At 42.1% G+C, this 20,384-nt stretch overlaps 1 protein-coding gene across 2 annotated transcripts in view; it reads right to left on the bottom strand.

Moving 5' to 3' along the window:
• The window catches only part of LOC131890067 (lachesin-like), a 49,634-nt gene extending 35,441 nt beyond the window's left edge, over positions 1-14,193 (bottom strand). For both annotated transcript variants that reach the window (XM_059239339.1, XM_059239340.1), the window contains exon 1: positions 13,680-14,193. In XM_059239339.1, coding sequence (XP_059095322.1) covers positions 13,680-13,740 — 61 coding nt within the window. In that variant the 5' untranslated portion in view covers positions 13,741-14,193. The remainder of the gene's footprint in view (positions 1-13,679) is intronic.
• Between the last annotated feature and the right edge of the window lie 6,191 nt (positions 14,194-20,384).

Raw genomic sequence — 20,384 nt, 5'->3', positions numbered from 1 at the left:
GCTATTCCTAAAAAAAAAGCCTCTTGAACATGGATCTTTATTCAAAGCCAAGTGAGAGAGACTTTCCCAAGCTCGAGCTTTTTCTGGCATTTCGGTTTCCCTTGTCCCTCGAACAAGAAGAGGTTCTGGTTGCCACTTCAGTGCAGGGTACTGTAACCAAGCTCAGCTCAGTACCATGTGGTTGGTTGGTTGGTTGGTAGGTCGTTGATCCATTATTGATCTGAGTACACCCGGAGAAAGAGAGCGATGATGACATGATAGAGCATTGCTGCTCGGATTATGGGAGTAGGACCACCCATTCCTCTTGAAGCTGCTGGCAGCGACCTTGATGATCGAGCTCTCAGAGCTCACGTGACGAACAATCAAGCTTACATTCATTCACTCGATCAGCGCCTCCCAACGTATATACGTACAGTACTTCTGGACTCGCTTTTCGCCTTGCTGCTTTTTCTCGAGTCATTCAATGCAACGCTTTTTTCCACATACCCGCGATGGACTCAAAAACAAACTTTTATGAACCTTGCAGATCTAAAAAAATGCATTTTCCCACCCATTGCCACTGGAGAATTTTGTGACATTGTTGATGCATCGAAAATGACCTAGTCAACATGGGATCGATGTCAGTTCATCTCTGTATACTGCACATACTTAAGTGTTACAGGGAGCTTGAGTCATTTGATCTCTCGACAATAAAGCGTTCACTGAGGATGCTATCAGTTAGGCGGGAGGGTGTACGTATGTACATGTATGTACAAGAGCTACACAAAAAATGCCGATTCCATATCAATGAAGCCGTCCGTCCCCAAACAACAACAACAGCATCAACATCATCAACATATTCTCAGGCTGATGATCGGGCACAACCATTGGAGACGATCGATGACGGCGCTAGTGGGAACATCCATTCCTACTCCGCGATCCGTCTTGTGTTTAGAAGTTGACAAACCCGCTTGTTGCTCGGTCTAATCATGGATGATGGAAAGTGACATGTTTTCGTGATCATTAGAGTGCGTTATATTTTATGACTTTGAACGGGACAATTGGCATTAGGCATGCTCGATGGGTATCTACCAAACTGACTGCTTAGTATATGGAGTAAAGAACGTAACATGAATATTTATCATGTTGGAGAAGCAGGATCTATTTTCACGCCACGGCTTCCAGACTGATGGATATCTTCATATGTCACCCGTGTCATTCAAGGTCCTTCTACGATTACGTATTGCGCTCTCATTTCCCTCCAAAACACAAAATAATGAATACATCCTCAGGGACCTCTTGCTCTCATGGACGGGGTTGACAGTCCACATAACCTGATTTCAAGTCATTGTCAAAATAGTCCAAGAAAGCCCCGAGGTTGTTTGTCTGGGTACAAGCCTGTTAGGTTGTAAAAAGGAAATTGTTTCGAAATTAGGATTGCCTCCTTGGCTTTCGGCGTTCTCGGTGTTGCTGCTGTTGCTATTGTTGTTGATGATGATAGTAGTGGCGTTGGCGACGGTGCATGCAAGCAACTTCGCCCGCTCAAGTTTCTGCATTTGAACTCAATTGGCCAAGAACACAACAACCTAAAAGGCCATCCAATTTAGCTTGTGTGGAGTCGTGCCCCCCGACAACAGAGAGAAGGAGGAGAAACAAATCTTCTCTCCCCTTCTTTCCTTCGCTCCGTCCGTGTATCTACTTTTGTTTCAAGTACTCGGCTCTTGTTCAAGGGCCAAATCATGGTCTAATTCCCAAGATCAAAAGACATCGAAGAGAAGAAGAAGCATCTTGCTTCTTTTAGAGGAAGCCAGTGAAAGGGTAAAAAGAAAGGGGGAACGAAAGAAAAGAACCAGGGGGCAGTTATCGTTCATCTTTTATCTGTTTCGCAACAGCATCTACCATGTACAGGGCGCTATACAGAACATTGGTTCAGACGAAATTGCTTCAAAATCCAATTATTCCAATGGTTCCAATCCAGATTAATTTTATAGGCAAGTGTTTCAGCATTGGCTTTATTTGAAGACCAAGAATGCAATTGCCATGAATCTGGTAGAGAATGATTCTTAGAAAATGTCAAGATTGACTAAAAAAGGAGCATATCATCAATTCCCAATTGCACGTGTTGGGGCTGTTTTTGAGCTGCGTATAACATTTCTTTTTCCTCCCTTTATCCACTGAGCCAATCAGATTTCCTAAGCCCGCGATCTCTTACTCGAAAGGGTTGAGACAGCATCTCATAGCTAACGTATATTCAGATTCACTCTTTCGTTCGTTTGAGGATTTCTTTTTTTGGAAGAGGAAGATAACGATCTTTCCTTTTCTATTTTTCCCCTTGCATCCTTCTTCTTTGGAGTATAATCCACGTTCAATTTGAAACGATACAGTGTGCTCCGCGAATATTGAAATGTCGAATCGGTTGTCGTTGACGTTCGTTTTTTTGGCTAGTTTTTGTTCGATCTCCTTGTCATAAGTGATGATAAGTGCTTTGGAGAGAAGGGTGAATGCAACCACAAAAAAGATCGATGCTAATGATGAGGTTGACGCTTCTCATACTAAGTGGAGGATAGGCTCATTTCGACTCAAGGATTTCTCACCCCTTTTATCAAGGGGTTCCATTTGAGGGACATGCAAATAAAATTGATGATGCATTCAAGGAGAAAACGGTTCTCTTGAAACCTGATCGCTCTGGCAGTCAACTGAAGGTGATGCGATCAAGTGTGACTCGCTCGAACATCATCCTTGTTGTTGATTCGTTCCATCAAATTCAAGCAAGACTGGCCTCATGATATTTGAGTTCTTGTAACAAACACTACATGCAAATATGTGTGCGAAAGACTTGTTGGTTGCTATTTATCTCTCGTTCTCTCTCTCTCTCTCTCTCACTAGATGCCATGACTAGTGCTGATCAAAGATTGCAATCAAGTTCAGCAAATAAATTCAAATCAAATGCATTTTGAAGTGCAAAAAATGCAAATATTTCTAATTCATTTTTCTTTCTTTTCAACAAGATTACAAATGGCATAACGACCGGGCAAAAATGACCAAAAAACACGAGCAAAATAGGATGAGAAGAGGGTCTTCCCTCAAAATGCAATTATTTAATTGAACGATTTACAGGATGTCTTCCTTAAAATAATAAATTGGACCTAGTAGCCAAAACAAAAAGGGGTGAAAGGATATATACCGTATGTCCCCAAAAAAGCTTTATACTCACTTGGAACAAAGATATTTTTTGTCAAATTGATACTTTGCGGAGTTTTGTTACAAAAATGAAGGATGTGCTGGCACTAAATATCTGCATCAATTACTCTGAGCTAACTGGTAAGAATTCCATAGGAGTGGTAACAAGTTTCTTTTCTGCTTGATTTTCTTAGAATGTAGACGAAAACCAAAAGGCAATCAATTGTTTGTAGCAATTTGTGTTTGATAACTTAGGAGACGTTCTTTATGAAGGTTGTCACTTAATAGATAAATAAATCAATAAACCATTCACAAGAAATAATTCAAGCAAGAGGAAGTAAAACAAAAAATGGACAAGAGAAAAAACATAAAAATGTGTATTTTATACTTTCTTCATTTTCATCACTGAAAAAGGAAAAATCAATGAATAAACTCACTTATTCTATTCAAAACCGCAAAAAAAAGCAAGGGTCCAAAGAGACACTATAATGCAAATAGATCGCTTTGTATGTAAAAGTATGTTTTGAGCAGCTCTAGTCATGACCCCTTATAGAAATTGAACAACTTAATGGCGATAATTTGCTCACCCACTGACATCGAGTTGGAATTGACTCTGAAGTGGATGGCTAAAATTTCCTCGGATGAGTTTTCTTCGAGGTCTGGCTAGATCAGCCAGTTCATGGTGGTAGGCTGTGTTCCCCTCTTCAATTTTCATGATAGATAGATAGACATAATGTGTCGGATAAGCCTATCAACAGGTCCAGCCCCTTCGCTCGCCTCGGTTCTGTACACAGTTCAGCTGGCCTAGTAGTTAGACCAAGTACATTCAAATATGGCGATTCCAACCCGTCCCCCTAAATCTAATATTTCATCTTCAGACGCGACAAAAAATCGAGATTCGCCCGGTAATGAACTCAGACAGTGGCTCACTGGCCAACAAACATCTTCACTGCCATATCTAATGCCGCTTCTGAATTATATGAAGAAAAAATGCCCGAGGTGAACGACCCGAGTCAGTCAAAATAATCCATTGGCCACGAGTTGGTACAACACCAACACAAACTCTTGCTTGGCCCAGGGTTGCCTTTTCCAGTTTACAGCATGCACTCATCCAGTGGGACGGTGAAAACTGGACCTCACACACCGGGTAATTTCATCCAGGCCCTCAATTCACGCAATTGCCAAGTCCAACCAACCCTCTAATCATCCCGTGTGGAGCATTATTCACAACATTGGTAAGGTTCTTTCATCCCGGGGTGTTATTGAGCTGAGGCGAACCGTGACCGGTGCACTGTAACCCTTTAGGTATACTGAGCTCGGTGGGGCTAGCCCGGTGCATGATATCGATACATAATTACCCATAAAGACTGGTGCTATTACTCGTAGTTTGGGTCGGCCAGGGTGATCTGGTGCAATCCAGGTCCCTCGTTCATGTTAGTCGAGTGCACACTCACTCGACTTGATTGAATATGTACCGCTTGAATTTCCTTCTCAGATAGAGTTATGATTACCCGATGAATCCCGTGGAGAAAATGATCTAAAACTATTGATTGAATGGACGACGACATATATGAAGCACTACGTTCCCCATTGATAGGATAATACATGAAGCCCTCTGACAGCTACCAATCAAGATCATCAGTTCGTCAGTTCATCAGTCATTGAACTTTGGACACAAACTCCGTTTCACACATCTTTTTGTTCCGGATTGGAATGTTGTTTTACCAACACAATAAGGTACATAAGGCACATAATATGTGCTCTTTTTTTTTCTTCCAAAAACAGCCCGCAAAACTAAGCCTGAAACTTGGCCAATGAGCAACCAAAAGGAACACAATGCTCTTAGAATCCCCCCGCCTTAATTCAAAAACGTCAGATAATCAATTAGTTACCCTACAGGGCAAACTTGGTTCCAAAGTTCATCAACAACATCTGCCATATCATTCATTATTCCTGGCTTGAATTTTCACCTTTATACTTGAATGTTTTCGATAATGAAAACCTTCTAATTACTCTCTTAGTAGCTAGTACGCCGTTTTCATATGCTGCTCACTTTAGACTAGCATCGAGACAGAAGTCGTTTCCAGACACCAAAGCATTGCTAATCGCTCTTTCTGAAACAATTAGGGCAAAGAAACATTAGCATCTCCACCAAGTTAGCCCCGACTCGATCCTACCTCGTTCTCGTACAAAAGATCTAAGCACTTTAACCGCAAGTGTTCTTCATTCTTCTCATCACCCTTTCATCTCAAGGGGAACAAAATTTGGCACTTTTCGTCCGAAATCTACGTTTGTTTAAAGTTCAATGTTCCTGTGGCATATATTCGACTTCTGGCTGATTGAACCGAGGAGATCTGTCAAAACTTGTGGGAATTGTGTCCAATATTTCTTCCCCTTGGCTTGTTTGGTCAAATTGTGGCCCGATGAATTAATCATGGCTTTGATTCAACTGACATTCTCCCTTTCATCTGGCGTAAAATCAATGTTGTCGTTCCACGAGTCCATGCTGTACTACGATAAACCACCATGAGTAAGTAAGTTAGTCTCGTTTCTCGTGGCCGGGAATTATTCATAACCTCGAACCGCATGGCCCGTTTGTGCATGTGTGCATGACTGCAGTTCAATCAGTAAGTACAATAATGGAACTAGACGGAGTAAATAGTCAGTATTCAGTAGTCAGAAATGAGGAGGTAGGTAGGCCTGTTCTGTGTTGTCTGGATCGCACTTGAAAGCCATAAACATTCAAGGTCTCCCAAATGTTTTCGTGTTTTGTGGCATGAAACGTGTTCCCTTGTTTCTTTAGTGACCTATGATGAGAATAGCTTGGAATTGGGAGTGTAAAAAAGTTGTATCACTTAACAACATATGTTTGGGTTGCTGGATCTAGGTCTGCGGTGTGTTTGAATAAGTTGGGCGTGGCAAATAGTTGCTGGCTATAATGAGAGTCGTTTGCTCATCAGAAATGCTGACTTTTCATAACTTGACACAACGATCTCTGCCCAGAATCTGAAACGTGACCATTTAATCCAATTGAGGAACGCCAAAAGCGTCTCGACGGGCGCTCACTTCATCTTTTAATGGGAGATTTCATGAAACAGACTCGGCAACCCTGGCCAATGATAAAGATAGGCATCACCCAATTCGTGTTCGTGACAGTAGTTTTCTGCCTTCATCCATTCAAAGTAGCTCCAATCCTCCTTCCCCCAAAGCATAGATCAAAACCTTCACTTTCGAGTTCCAAGCTTTTTATACGGGGCTTCCATCAAACGTCCAATGCTTGGCATCTTGGCCAATGACACAACAGCCAACATGCACCAAATGGACACGTTGAAATAGAAAAAGACTAAACCACACACCGCGAAAGTTTTTTTTCCTCTCTTTTCTGTTCAATATTCTTTTCAATCTAATCGTAAGCAAACGAACGACTTGAAGAGATATCCAGACAAGGGTAACGCTCCCACGTTCCAGCGTCAGGAATTTAATCAGAAAATTCTACGACAAGGAGATGTGGGACTTGATAGCATCGTCCACCTCCACTGTTGTACAGTAGAGCTCGAAGTGTGGAGTAATAAAGTGAATGCATGAAAAGCCCAATGGGAAGAAGGACCTGGTTAATATCCATTTGGAGTCTCGACAGCTCATGTCATTACATACGAATAGTTCACAGGGTGAGAAAGAGCATAATGCGTCTTAGACACACCCAAGGATTTGTCTACCCACAGCTAATGAGAGATCATAAACGCACTTGACTTCTGAGCTCTGACGCGATCTCTGGATGTCCTAAAGATTGGATTGGGAAGCTGCTTCACCGAGAACGATGGGAATCATTTCTGGCAGTGATGCTGCATTACGACAGAGAAAACTTGCCCCCAGGGGAGTTCAATCCACTAGCGTATTTGGAGCCCCTTTTACCATCATGAAACTGGACGGGACTGAGTATGTAGCAAGCCATAGGTTTTGGCTTTTCTTCCATATTTTTGTCTACGCCTTTGATCGTCATCGTCATCATCATGATCATCATAGGACTCAAAGAAAGAGGGGTGGAGGATATGGAGGATGAGTTTTGTTGTGGTGCGAGACATTGAAAAATTTGGACCTGATTAGAGAGCGTGGTGGTGTTCTTTGAGCTTCATTGCTTTTTCTCCGGGACATCTGCAGTCTGCACAGGAAACATGCACTTTTTCATACGCCTCATAATCACCAGGACAACGTGGGACCGAGATGAAACCATAAAAAACGCCGTCCTCCATTCTCCACAATGCCACACTACGTATATGATCACTTCAGAATGAATGAGTAAAAATGAGGCACCAAAGGACGAGGGCGAGGAGAGGAATTTTTTTCTTCCATTGAAGTATGCAGCACTACAGTCAGTACGTACATGTAGGTTGACGCGAACTCTTTTATGTATTTACTAACTTATAATCGCATGTATGAGTATCATGTGGATGTACGTGTAGGAAAAAGTTTTAAAACCACATTGCCAATACTCGGGAATTTAGACCGAACATGAAAGATTGGCTGGTTACGAATGGTGATTGTAGTTCGTGATTTATTCACAAGAGGTCTCCAATGATCTATGGGTGCTCTGGAAAAAGATTGTCTAGGAATGGACATGCAAAAAGAGTCCGATGTTGACGTGCCTTGAGGGCGAAGCGGGTATGGCAACCAGCTCAAGATAATCCTATTATCATGTTTCACAAACGACGACAACATCTCCACCATCCATGACAGAGCATGGACTGGGAACATAGATCGACCCTACCCAAGCAAGCACTGTACAGTGTCCACGTCCATCCAAACTCCAAGCCAGATCGTGTTGCGAGCTTTGATCTTTTATTCCCGGGTGTCAAAATACGCCCAGCTCGAATCCAGATCACGAGAGATTCCTCAAACGCGCTGATCTTAAAAACGAATGGAACCGTTTCTGCTCCACATGGATAACTACTAATGTTTGGAGACTCCGTGGCACCCAACGAAAGGAGGTAATCAAGGAAATTGCCACAAAGTCCGAAGGGTCAAGCAAACATCGCATTTCCGTGAATTACAAGATTTCGATCTGCTCAGCAATCTCGGCCAGTTACCATGCTGAACAAGAACTCGCACAGAGCTCTGTCCGTGCTCTCGGCCCAAAATACCAAATTGGAGGTTCACGAAGACGACCAAGAGATGCCTGAGCTCAAAGATCGTAAAAAGTTGACACTTTCATGTGAGAGAGGTGGGAGATTGAAAAAGCGGGGAGGGATCGGGGATGCTGGTGTGAGCTGAGTTCGAAATGGTGGGAAGCATTGGCTTTGAATATCCTACCACTGATTTGGGTCATACATACCCTAATCTGCTGAGACTAAACGCTTACTGTAGTACATACGCTCATCTCATCCCAACAAACGTACAACATTCTTCGTGGCAAATGTCGTCTGAGTTTTGTTCAAATCTGATATTTTGAAAGGTCTATCAAACCCTCCTCGGGTTGTCAGTATACTGAACATGAATTCGTATCCAAGATCGTGGTGGCTTAATGCCGTGCTTAATGCTAGGTTTGAGCGTCTCGTTTTGCACAGACGCCACCGACTCCTCCTTCCATGAGATATCAAGCAATGTGCTTGATACTTGATGCCTCCAAGGAGGTACTTTTTGACTGCCTCATGCGCACCCCAACGATTTCGGAATCACGTTCACTTCATGGCGTGCCAACAACTCCTACCAACCTGAAGGTGTGCTACGTAGTTTTCAAGAGACACCGGGAATTACCCGGGCCTTTCGGCTGGTGCGATTTCTGAGAAAGGGTCAGGTTTGTGGGATGATCTCATCATCCGGATATTGTTGATTCATCCCACTCTGCTGAAACCGTGACGTCAAATCTCGACACCATTGAAATCAGGCAGTAAATCAAGATGTCCAATTAGAATTGGGTGGGTGAATGCATTTATGCAGACACTCACTCTGCCTGGAATATATTAGGCGTTTCTATAAGAATTTAAGAGAATCCTGACCAATCGTGGACAAAATCATTCTGAAAAATGCACTTCCACACGTCCATGCCAATTGAGAAACAAGACGACTGGTCACGTTTCAAGCATAATTTTCACGAAACAATTTCGCGCTTGATATCATTTCCCAGACGAGAATGATAATTAAACCCGGCAAACGAAGTGTCGAGAACTTGAGTCACTTGAGTCAAAAAACCAGAAATCTCGGGGATGAGAAAACATAAGGCAAAATAGACTCCCAGGACCGCGATTCATCAATACACTCGCTTCCGCACTTGATAACTTGTTGTCACGACCAACAAGTCATTAGGAAACACTTTAAAGGTACTTTTCTCATACATTTGGTGGTACCACTATCCTCTCGATGGTGGTAGTAAAAAATGTCTTCTTAAACATAAAAATGATATACTAGAATTCAGTCAGCATTCAACTTGAGTGAAATGAGACAGGTCTGAAAACGGGTTTCCAAGCCAGATTTCTCTCTTGCCAAATTAATTGCCATGGATAATGTTGTGGCCAAAGTGGCCTTCAAACTCCGCAATTAAGTGTTTTTCTTGACACAGGCGCAAAAAAGCATGATTGACATGATAACAAATTGATGAGAGATAACCAGCTTCTTGTGTATGTATATCATAGACATAGCAGACAGTTCACTTCTTTGTTCTCCGCCCCAAGATTCCTCGGACGGTTTGACATCGTCAGGGCGAAATGTGTGTATGTAATTTACTGAACCAAACCAGACGCCAACCGATCCCAGGACCCTCACAGAGTGTCCAGAGATGCGAGGAAGATGGACATGGTGAAGCTCATCCTGTTTTACAACATTTCGAACACGAATGCCTGGAGACCAAATTCCGAAAGAATTTAGAGTCGACACTTCATTGTTTAGGCTCTTTTTGTACTTTTTTCCCTTCAGACCACAAATAACAGCTTGAAGAAAGATGAATTTTGTAAGCGATCTCACTCGGCAGAGGGTATCTACGTACATATAAATGTGAAGCCCGCTTGAAATCTCTTTTTAATGAAGGCTTATAGCTTTATATCGTTGGCGTCGCGTCATCATTGAAAATAAATCATGAACAGTTAAGTATTTAATGTGGATTGAAGTGGTTGAAGTGGACTCGATCAAATAGGAAGGCTGCCAAATTTAGGCTGGTCAACAAGGAATTTTAAATCACGCATCATTCATAACCACGTGGAGAGAAAGCGAAAACACGCTTGAAAACCGGCATCATTTGCATTTTTGCTCTCATTTGAGAAGCCTGCAATACAAAATCTACAGTCCGCTACGGGCAAAAAAAGGCGCAAAAATTTCCACTAAGTGGATTGTCAGTTTCTTGAGGAACGTAAAGAAGCAAATTGTTGACTAGTCAAACAAAAGCTCGCAATGACTCTTTCTCATTTTTCGGTGGTATGAGGACCTATCGCAGTTTTAAGTAGGCGCTCGGCTATTCGGTATGAGAGCGGATACTTCAAATACCACCGAGTGGCAATTCGTTTATGGCCTTTGGGGTGGCCCGGAGTTGTCTGGCACTTTTTGACGAACATGATCCTTCACTATGTAAGATGGAAAACATGTTCTCCCTTATCTCTTGTTTGGTTTGCAATGGATTTATGTACTTGTGGCCAAAGACATAACCAGAGACATACCTACTACGGTACTACATAGCCCCGGTCCCTCAACCAGACTACAATTGATAACAATAACAAAAGCAAACGGAAATTGGCCAAGGCTCAGAAATGTTCTAAGGCCTGTAATGCCGAAGAGGTTCGATCCATAAAAGGAAGCCTTGAATGAGGACACGAACGATTGGAAAACTGTCCTTAGCCAAGATTTATGGAAATGAAGCCTTTCACATGTGCATAAGTCAGGTTAATTACGATCTCTTCTGTAGCACTAACTTGGAAGGACGTATTGAAACCTGTCTTTGCATACCCGTGAAAAAGTATTGTATAGGTATAATGGCGACAAAGCTATAGGGAGAGAGTGCTATGTGTACGTACTAGATGCCTCAATTACATACCATTTAAGAGAGACAAAACGAACAAACAAAGCAACCTTGGCACATTTATGGCGGCCACCATAGATCGAGGATTGAGTAAGACACTCGTGCGACTTCCTGAAGATCAATGAGAACGAGAGGAATGATAGATAACTCATCTGGATATCTGAGGCTCGACCCTATCGCACACGATCCAATATTCAAATCATCGATGTTTTCGAAACTTTTTTCGAGAACACTTAGCCAGACCTCATTTGTCTCCAGACTGACGCAAGTTCAGCTATCTTTTGCTAATCGTTTGTAGGACTTGACAGTATCGATTTTAAAACAGCCTAGGGTTCCACAGCATATTGAGGCGTTTTGATAGGCCTGAAGTTATGACGTGCTCACCCTGAAAGTCCTACTTGAATAAGTATTTTAATCAATCAAAAGCCTTTTTATGAACGTAATGGAGATCCGACGGGGAATCCAAATTACGCAGAAAAATCGTCCTCGAGAAATGAGTTAAAATACCATTGTATTCCAAGTGCAGGGACAGTATACAAACCCCTATTAATCCTACTATTAGTGCATCAATGAGAATTTGCAAAGTCATCCTCGTGATATCATCGATTTCTTTTACGAAAAAGCTGGGACAACTCATGGCTCTTGGGCTAGTCGGGGGAAATGAAATAAAAAGCTCACAAAATCCAGTTGCGATAGTGAGCAAAGGCATAAGCGAGATCATAACTGTCATCATCATTACCATTACCAACATTCACGTGACTTGGCCATAACGAAGCTGTGAGTAGAAGTTTTCCTACTCACTTCCCTAGGATTTTGCCCGAGGTCAATGGTATAGCAAGAAGGGTGGGTGACAAACACATTTTGGGGGTCTTTTGTCCTCAATGGCCAGGAAAAACACTTTACTGAGGTAGGAATCAAATGATGGTTGGAAGAACTCTTAGGGGAGGAATTCAATTTCGGCCTTGAGCGTTGCTCACGGAATCTTGTGCTCAAAAAGGCTCAAAGCTGCATTTTGGCACAAACACGTGATCAGATCCTGTTCTGGGCGAAACGAATAACATCTTTCTCCAATGGTGCTTGATCAATGTCAGGATCAAGAGAAATTATTCTGATCTGGGCGAGAAACGCATAATCAAACTGGAACTTGTGTTCTTCCATCTAAGCGTTATTGACGCGGACACTTATTGAGTACTGTAAGTGGGGGCTCCCCTTTTTCCAAGCAGGTTCGAAGTCAAAAGTCCCTAGGATATTGGGTTTGTGACCAAATAAGGACCACTGGAGAAAAACAGCTCTTCTTGGACTAATGTCATTATTTATGGAGGAAATCTGAATCCAAGCTAGTCCAACACAAAGCCTGTGTACAGTACATGTAACATCTTGACTCCGACCGACACTGTCGAAAAGGATTGGGAAGGTCTTGTTGAAGCGCGAAGAAATTCTGGTTGAAACCACCAAATGTGTCAGGTGTGGAAAGAAGAGGCCCGAGTAGAAATCATTTCTGGTCGAATCATTATCGAATCATTGACGAGCGAGGGACTCGAGAGAACGATTTATCTACGGTGGCTCGACAATAAACGATAAGGGTCTTTCTGGGAACTTGGTCGTCGTTTTCATTCTTGTCTCCCGTTCAGAGGCTGGAAAAAGTGTACCCTCTCTTTCACTCTCCCATAAGACAATTGGTTTTATTTTTCATCCACATTCACACACCAGTTCGCTCTCTAACCAATCCAACCCACTCCACGGTGTAAAGGTAAAGAGAACGGCTAGGGAAGTCATAAAACGGATAGCACTTCCGTCCAATGAACAAAATCTATTCAGGAAACTATTATCCAAGCGCTTTTGGAAGTGTACACAGAGCACACATACACAATACACGTGAGATGAATAACTAATCTAGATCTGCGGTGTAGGCGGACATTCTCTTTATGAATGTCTGTCAAGAAGAACTTTTAGAGCTATGTCAGAGGCTCTCCGCTATTGATCCTTTGGGAACTGAACTCTCATCCGTTCACACACTTGTGTGTAATTGTTGAAAAAACCTCGATCACGAAACAAGTGGCCACCGTTGAATCACCCCTGTCCTGAAGTCGTGTCACTCAGAACTTATGTTTGTTCTCTTTGGAGAATGGAGCTAATCCCATGCAGACAAACATGGACTGATTAAACAAGACGTGTCTGGTGTTCATTCCTGTTTAAGGTCTGGATGGTCAAAAGAAAGAGTGGTTTCAAACACGTGCGAACGAACAAGCAGGGTTGCCAAAAAAATAAAACTGTTTCCAAAAATAACACAATGCATGCTGGGGATGTTGTCTGTCTCCTTAATGGTCGGTCTTTTCTCGCAACAAAGTACCACAAAAACAAAGTCTTTAGGCGTGTGATTAATGGTGTTACAGATGATGAACGTTGAATTGGGGAGAGAAGATATAACCGATGATCTATTTTTTCGCGCAGTCAATTTGCCCTGAAGGCATGGTAACAATTTGTTAGCCAAACCGTTTTGAGCTATCTCGAGGAATCCTACCTTGAGCAATAGCAATGGCCACGACCATCAGACAGAACACGTGCTTGGTTAGGAATCCCATTGTCAGAGCTGAAGATCTCCAGACAAACACACTCGCACAAGCACACTTCTTCCTAGAGGAGTATCCCGCACAGAATCAATCACTCTGACGTACTCAGATCACTCGATCTCCTGGAATCCTCACTCCAAAGCGCTCACCAACAGCAGTAGTAGTAGCAGCACTTTTTGCAAAAAAAACTCTCCCGTCCACAACGGAGATATTATCTAACAAGCTGGCCAGTAACTGTATTCAATCCAATTCAAGATTTTGGCCAATTGGAAGGGTTCGAGCTTGCACTCATCAAGTCTCAACTCCAACTGAAGAAGATACATCGCTCGAAACTGCATGAGAACCGTTCTTTCCGTCCTTCTTCGCCCTCCTCGCAATCGGCGCGCCCTCTAGAGTACACAGTCCTAGATACTCACGCATTCACTCTCTATGAACCTTTTTTGGTCGCTGCCAACCGGCCGGCGAATCCTAGGCCTCTCTGGATCTCGTGGCGTGTCGAGTTCCCTCTCTGTCTTTGTCCACACACGCCCACAGTAGGTGCCCACATGGATTAGGGCGTGTTGCTTTGTTGCCTTTCTCACGTTTGGCTGGCAGTGCATGGCCATGCATGGCGCCCATCCAGACCCAGTTTGGCCAGAAAACCGGGCGGTTTTACCCGGGCGGTGTGCAAAAATGACTCATGGCCGTACGTAAGAGATTGCGAAAAAATATGGTTTGAAATTATTGACTTTGCTGACATAACAGGCTAACGAGGAGGATCTGGGGGCGTCCAGTAGTTTGTTCTCAGAAAATCATGCCTACGTTTCAACTTTTTAGTGGACATTTCGTTCTAATTCCTTGACAGAGACTTCGAGACTTCGAGACTACGCGGGTATGCGAGATATCCTTGGAAATTGTCGATATTTTTGGCCAGACGTGCAATTCCGGTTTCAGAGAAATTGCACCGCTTGCTCTTAGGTTGTTAAGAAGCTGGAAATTTTATCTTGAGTGTATACCCATGCTTGTCTCGCGCGTCAATTTCCACTAAAACACAGAAAAGTTAAGGTAAATTCCCCGTCAGAAAGTTGTCTGCCTCTCACTCATTTTTGTCGGCTTGATAACGAGTTAACTAGGCCTGCTCGAAATGTGTTTGTTTGGGGTCAGTGTTTACTTAGATGATTGGGTTCTCAAAGTCTCCCGGTCCAACCACGGTCCAGAGCAAGCACATCATTGGCGAATGCTTGAGTTTTTGGTTCGGTAAAAAGTAAAACATCCTCTCTAAACTGAAAACCACTCGCGCTCTTCACCAAACTCTGCTCTATTCGAGATGCTTCCAAGTTGTGCACTTTTCAATCATGCCTCTAAGCAACGAACGTAAAGATACTTCCCTCCAAAAGGGCAATGGTGCATTATTGTTTCAACAAGTCTGAAACTGTTACCACGGAATGGTTCAGCTTCTTAAAAAGACCTCAAAGTAGAGCTGAAGTTGCTGGAAGTTCGCCTTAATTGCTTTTTCTACAACCTAGTCATAAATTTTGGACTCAAGCATGGCAGATTGGCCACCAAATTAATCAACATACACCGCCTAGGTACCTCGTGGGCCCACATAAGAATCACCAAGCCAGCATTTAATGACAGCAAATGAATATGTGAACATTTTTCAGGGAGCTCAAGCCTTTTTTTTCTCCCGATAGCCAATCTGGTTTCCTCGTACAACAAACACTTTCTGGTGCAACGATTAGAAAGAGAAATTTATCTCCCCCCCCCACAAATTAAGCTCCATCAGACATGGAGGGGATCCTTTCTCTTCAGATCCCAAAGGCTCTCTCCACGTATTTCCTATCTGTCCAGACAGCCACATATTCTGGTTGAGTTTACGACGGCAAAAAATCTGCTCCCTCATTGAACTTTACTGGCTGGCGTTGGTTTGTGAACTCAAGTCAAAGGGGCAAAGTCCTAGCTAGTCATGGATGAATTTTCTGTGAGATCAGGAGTGAATCACTTGAGTTCGTGAACAAACCCTTTTATTTCATGGTTGAACAAGGTGTGGCTGAAGAACGGTACGGAATACAATGTGCTCTCTCTCTCCTAGGGGTTGTGAAGGGGTAAGTTTTAAGAGCGAGCAATATATCAGTCTTTTGTTTTGGTATTGCTTGATTTATTATTCCAGGCTGCGAATGGTTTGTAGACATTGCCACCTGAACTTGATCCGTGTTTCAAGAGAACATTCTCAATCGCAGGATCGCAGAGTATTGATCTTGTATCAAAAGCAGGAGGTAGGTTAAACCTAAGTAAACGAGCGTCCACTATCATCAATATTGTATGGTCCCATGTCAGTCGTGAAGAAGAAAGCCAACTGAACTCATTAATTACCATATCATTACATATTCTTAAGGGTGGAGGGTGGCTTCCTGGCCCGTCCGTGAAGTGCGAGCATAATAGTTCGTTAATGTCATGACGTCAAGAGATGCTGGCTGGCATTTGCATATGAATAACAATGCAAGCTTCTTAGATGGTGCCCCAGGAACTGGCATATCAGCCTGATACTATTACAGTAAGTACTCAGAGAGTACGTACCACGTCCTAAGGAGAGGGAATCTTCCTTATTGATTTCCAACACGGAAGCCTTCAAACTTGGGGAGCCTAATATAAAATCCCAACCCCTCTCGAATATAGATATGTTAGTAAGAACGGAGATGTTGGTAATGCAATGGAGGCCAATTCATTCCACCCTAATACATGGATTATGCATTTGGTGAATCATTGCTTAATACCAATTGTGAATGCGAAAATCCTTCGCTAGGGTAAAAATCTATTGTGGTTATCTTTAGAGTAGCAATCAAAATATCATTCTTTTGGGCAATAATTTGAGAAGAACATGCTAATTTAGAGGTCCCAAGGGTAGTTTTTACACAATTATAAATAGAATGTTAAAAACGCTTTTTTCATAGGCACACCTCTCACAATTCAATCTTTGCCATAGCCTTGAAGGAATGTTTATCTTTGGAATCCCTCGTTTGTTTATCCGTTTGAAAATATCATCATTTAAGTTTCTTGGAATAAAGCCTAACATTTTGTTCAATGTGTTCACATTTCCACAAGTCAAATCCGTCTCAACTTTATGGCTGTCTTTTGAAATTTGCCCTGTTTCTCCATTGTTCCTTGGAAATATTTGCGTTTACATTACATATTTGTACATTTGTGCCAATCTGGAGAGTACAGAGTTACTTTGGAGTCCCAGCTCACTGTGGGCATCTTTTTTATTCATCTGGCAATAAAATGAGGAATCCTTTGGCCAATTTCGCGCTATGCAAGTTGCCAGCTTTCTCCTTCAAAGTGCACTACTACTGTCTACTACACCGTAGTCCTAGCAACTCGAGCTCACTTCGACTCCAAAGAGGGCCTTTCTCTCGTTTGCTCGTTCGTTCTCAATGCTCCCTTTCTCTCTCTTTCTCAGTTAAGCCTTTTCCCAGCGCTAACTTCAGGCTCCCCTGAATGCTCAAGGCCATCATGGACGTATCTTCAAGGCCAAAACTGCACATGAACATTTGAACTGCCAAGCTCGATTCGCTAAAAGGACTTCGAGCACAAAGAAATGACGAATTGAGTTTGATTTCATTTGAGGATATGCAATGCATCAGTCAATTCTTCCGAAGATCTCTCAACAAAGAGGCACTTCATCACTCTTTTCCATTGTTTAATTTTCCGAGCTCTAATTGATTTCATTTCTCGTCATTTCGGGGGACCCACCCAGTTGGGAGTGACCTTGGCAGAGATCGTCGTGTTCCATGCAGCGTGATAAGAATGCACCTCACTTGAACTGAATCCAAATCTAGTCATACATTAACCATGATATACCAACTGTATCTTCACATTGGCCCGAAAAAACACATTTCATCTCATCTCAAGACACTTTCAGCTGTCCCATGGTGGAATTATCAAACACAATATTTCGTCATTTTTCTTGTTTTCATAACTCAACGGCGCCCTTTAATACCGCATACAAATACTAGTACATTCGTGCAGATAGAACTGAGGGTTAAAGCGTGCTTTGCATCCCAAACTTTGGCGGGGTCCTTCCACTTGGGTCCTTCTTCTAAGAGAGGAAAGTCCCTCCATAAAAAAGCAAGAGATGGAATGGCTTCTCCAAAAACTTTGGCCTTTCTTGGCCAAGCGCGAGTGAGAAAAAAAACCCTCCGTGTCTTGGCAATGCAGTTAGACTGGAGGAGATTTATTACGGTTCTATCAATAGCGCTTCTTGGTAGATTCAATAATTCTTCCTTCGGGGGGTTTCCATTTCTCGAGTTGAGTTCGTTCCACAAGGGTCAGCATTTTTCTTCTTCTCTGTTTGAGTATTAGTTTAGGCTTTGATAAACAACAAAAATCCGGACAAGCCCATTGCGGGTCTTGGGTCCGTCTATCTGCAAAGAAAGCAACGAAGTTCGCAATAATTGAATATTGGCTGTGAAGACAATCGGCCATTTCAAAAGTACATATTATAGTAAATGTTAATGGGAGGAACATTGCATATTTTCAAAGAACTTACCCTTTCAGTTTATTCTTGTTCATTGTTCATTTGCTGCCCTCAAATAGTCGTAGGGAGTATGTTGGTATTGATCCAGTAGCAGGATTTAAGTCAGACTTTGATAAGCTTTGACTAAATTCCAGATCAACCCTTTATTCAACATGAATAAGTTTTTCGTCTTTAACTGTTGGGAATTCCATTCCCAGTAGCGGTAAGGAAATTCGCCAAAAAAAAGAGGAAGTAGGATTTCTTATCGTTGGAATTCCCCACAAATACAAAGTGGGGTAACTGGAATGATATTATAATGAAAAATTCGGACCATTTCATTTCCTTTCGCTCGGAGAAAGTCCATGTAGAAGGTTTGTGGATTACAAAAATGACAAAAGAAATCAAATACTTCACTTTTGTAACCATAGTAATAGTTTGAAAAACTGATTCCTGAAATATGAGACAAAAACAACCTTTGATTGAGTTGCGAGGTTGCGTTATACCTTTAAATCTGTACCGATGCAATAAATTTGAAAACGCAAAAAATCCTGTACAAATGAAAAATGGCAGATCGTTGCTCAAGGGAATGGTTCGATTTAAATATATATTTTTTTTGCAAACTAGGTTGATCATTGGTTTTGGTTTGGCCTTAAAAATATATGGCTCTTTTTTAAAGGTGAAGGTAGTCCAACTCAGAACGTTTTCATTCAGAGGCAAGATTGAAAGGTAGTTCGCAACCTACAATAAATTTCAATTTTGTAAATTAGGTCAACCAAAACATGCAGCTTTCGGAATATTGTATTTGAGAATGTAGAAGTATTTTGAGCTTTGCTGCAACGCAAAAAAACATGATATTTGCCATAGCATCTTTTTAAAGGTGAAGGTAGTCCAACTCAGAACGTTTTCATTCAGAGGCAAGATTGAAAGGTAGTTCGCAACCTACAATAAATTTCGATTTTGTAAATTAGGTCAACCAAAACATGCAGCTTTCGGAATATTGTATTTGAGAATGTAGAAGTATTTTGAGCTTTGCTGCAACGCGAAAAACATGATATTTGCCATAGCATCATTTTTCGATTAACAAGAATCAAAATAGTATTTTAGGAGCATCTAAGTTTCTGATGAGATGCACACTGGTTCTTTCTCTTGTTTTCTCTTACCTGATGGGTTGCATCTTGGATCAGGGCAAGTTTCCATCTTCAATAAAATTAGCTCACCTTGCTCCAATTTTTAAAGGGGGAGAGAAGTCGCTCCCCAGCAACTATAAGCCGATTTCTCTCACTTCTAATATTGCGAATGTGTTTGAGAAGATCATGAGATCCAAACTTGTTGAATTTCTTGAAGACATTGAAGTCCTTTCTCCTAGCCAGCACGGGTTCCGAGCACATTTTAGCACGGTTACCCAACTGATTGAGCATTTAGAGTAGGTCATTGAGGGACTGGAAAGGCTTGAGNTCTCCTAGCCAGCACGGGTTCCGAGCACATTTTAGCACGGTTACCCAACTGATTGAGCATTTAGAGTAGGTCATTGAGGGACTGGAAAGGCTTGAGTCAGTTGATGTTGTTTATCTTGATTTTGCCAAGGTTTTCGATAAAGTTGATCATGACCTTTTGTTGAATAGACTTTATGAGATTGGGATCCAAGGCAACGTTCTCAATTGGATAAGAAGCTTCATTCATTATACGAAGCAAGTTGTTAAGGTTAAGGTTTAGTGCCTCTCCCATTTATACTATTCGTTGCCCCGCTTCAAAAGCTTAGTATTTCTGCCAGTCTCTCGTCTTATGCTGACGATACAAAGTTAGTTTCGGGTAGGAATGGCCAAGATTCCACTAGCCTTGCCAAGGACCTAGAAATAATCTATTCTTGGGTTGCTAAGAGTAATATGGCCTTGAACGGAATGAAATTCCGCTCAATGATCTTCGGGTCAACTCCTTTGAATGTTCCACTCGTAGAAATTGGAGGCTAAGATATTGAGAAGGTCTCATCCATGAAAGATTTAGGTGCAGTCCTTCAAAATGATGGAAAGTTCGATTAGCATATGCAGTTGAAGGTAGGTAAAGCTTTTCAAATGTGTGGCTGGATATATCGCACTGGAAAGTCCAGAGAAAGTCTCGCGATGATCTGTACAAGCCGATTGTTCAGACACATCTTGAATATGCTTCA

This window comes from Tigriopus californicus, chromosome 11, assembly GCF_007210705.1.
Source record: "Tigriopus californicus strain San Diego chromosome 11, Tcal_SD_v2.1, whole genome shotgun sequence".
NCBI lineage: Eukaryota > Metazoa > Arthropoda > Copepoda > Harpacticoida > Harpacticidae > Tigriopus > Tigriopus californicus.
The sequence above is the reverse complement of the archived record's forward strand: the minus strand, read 5'-3'. Positions and strand labels throughout refer to the sequence as shown.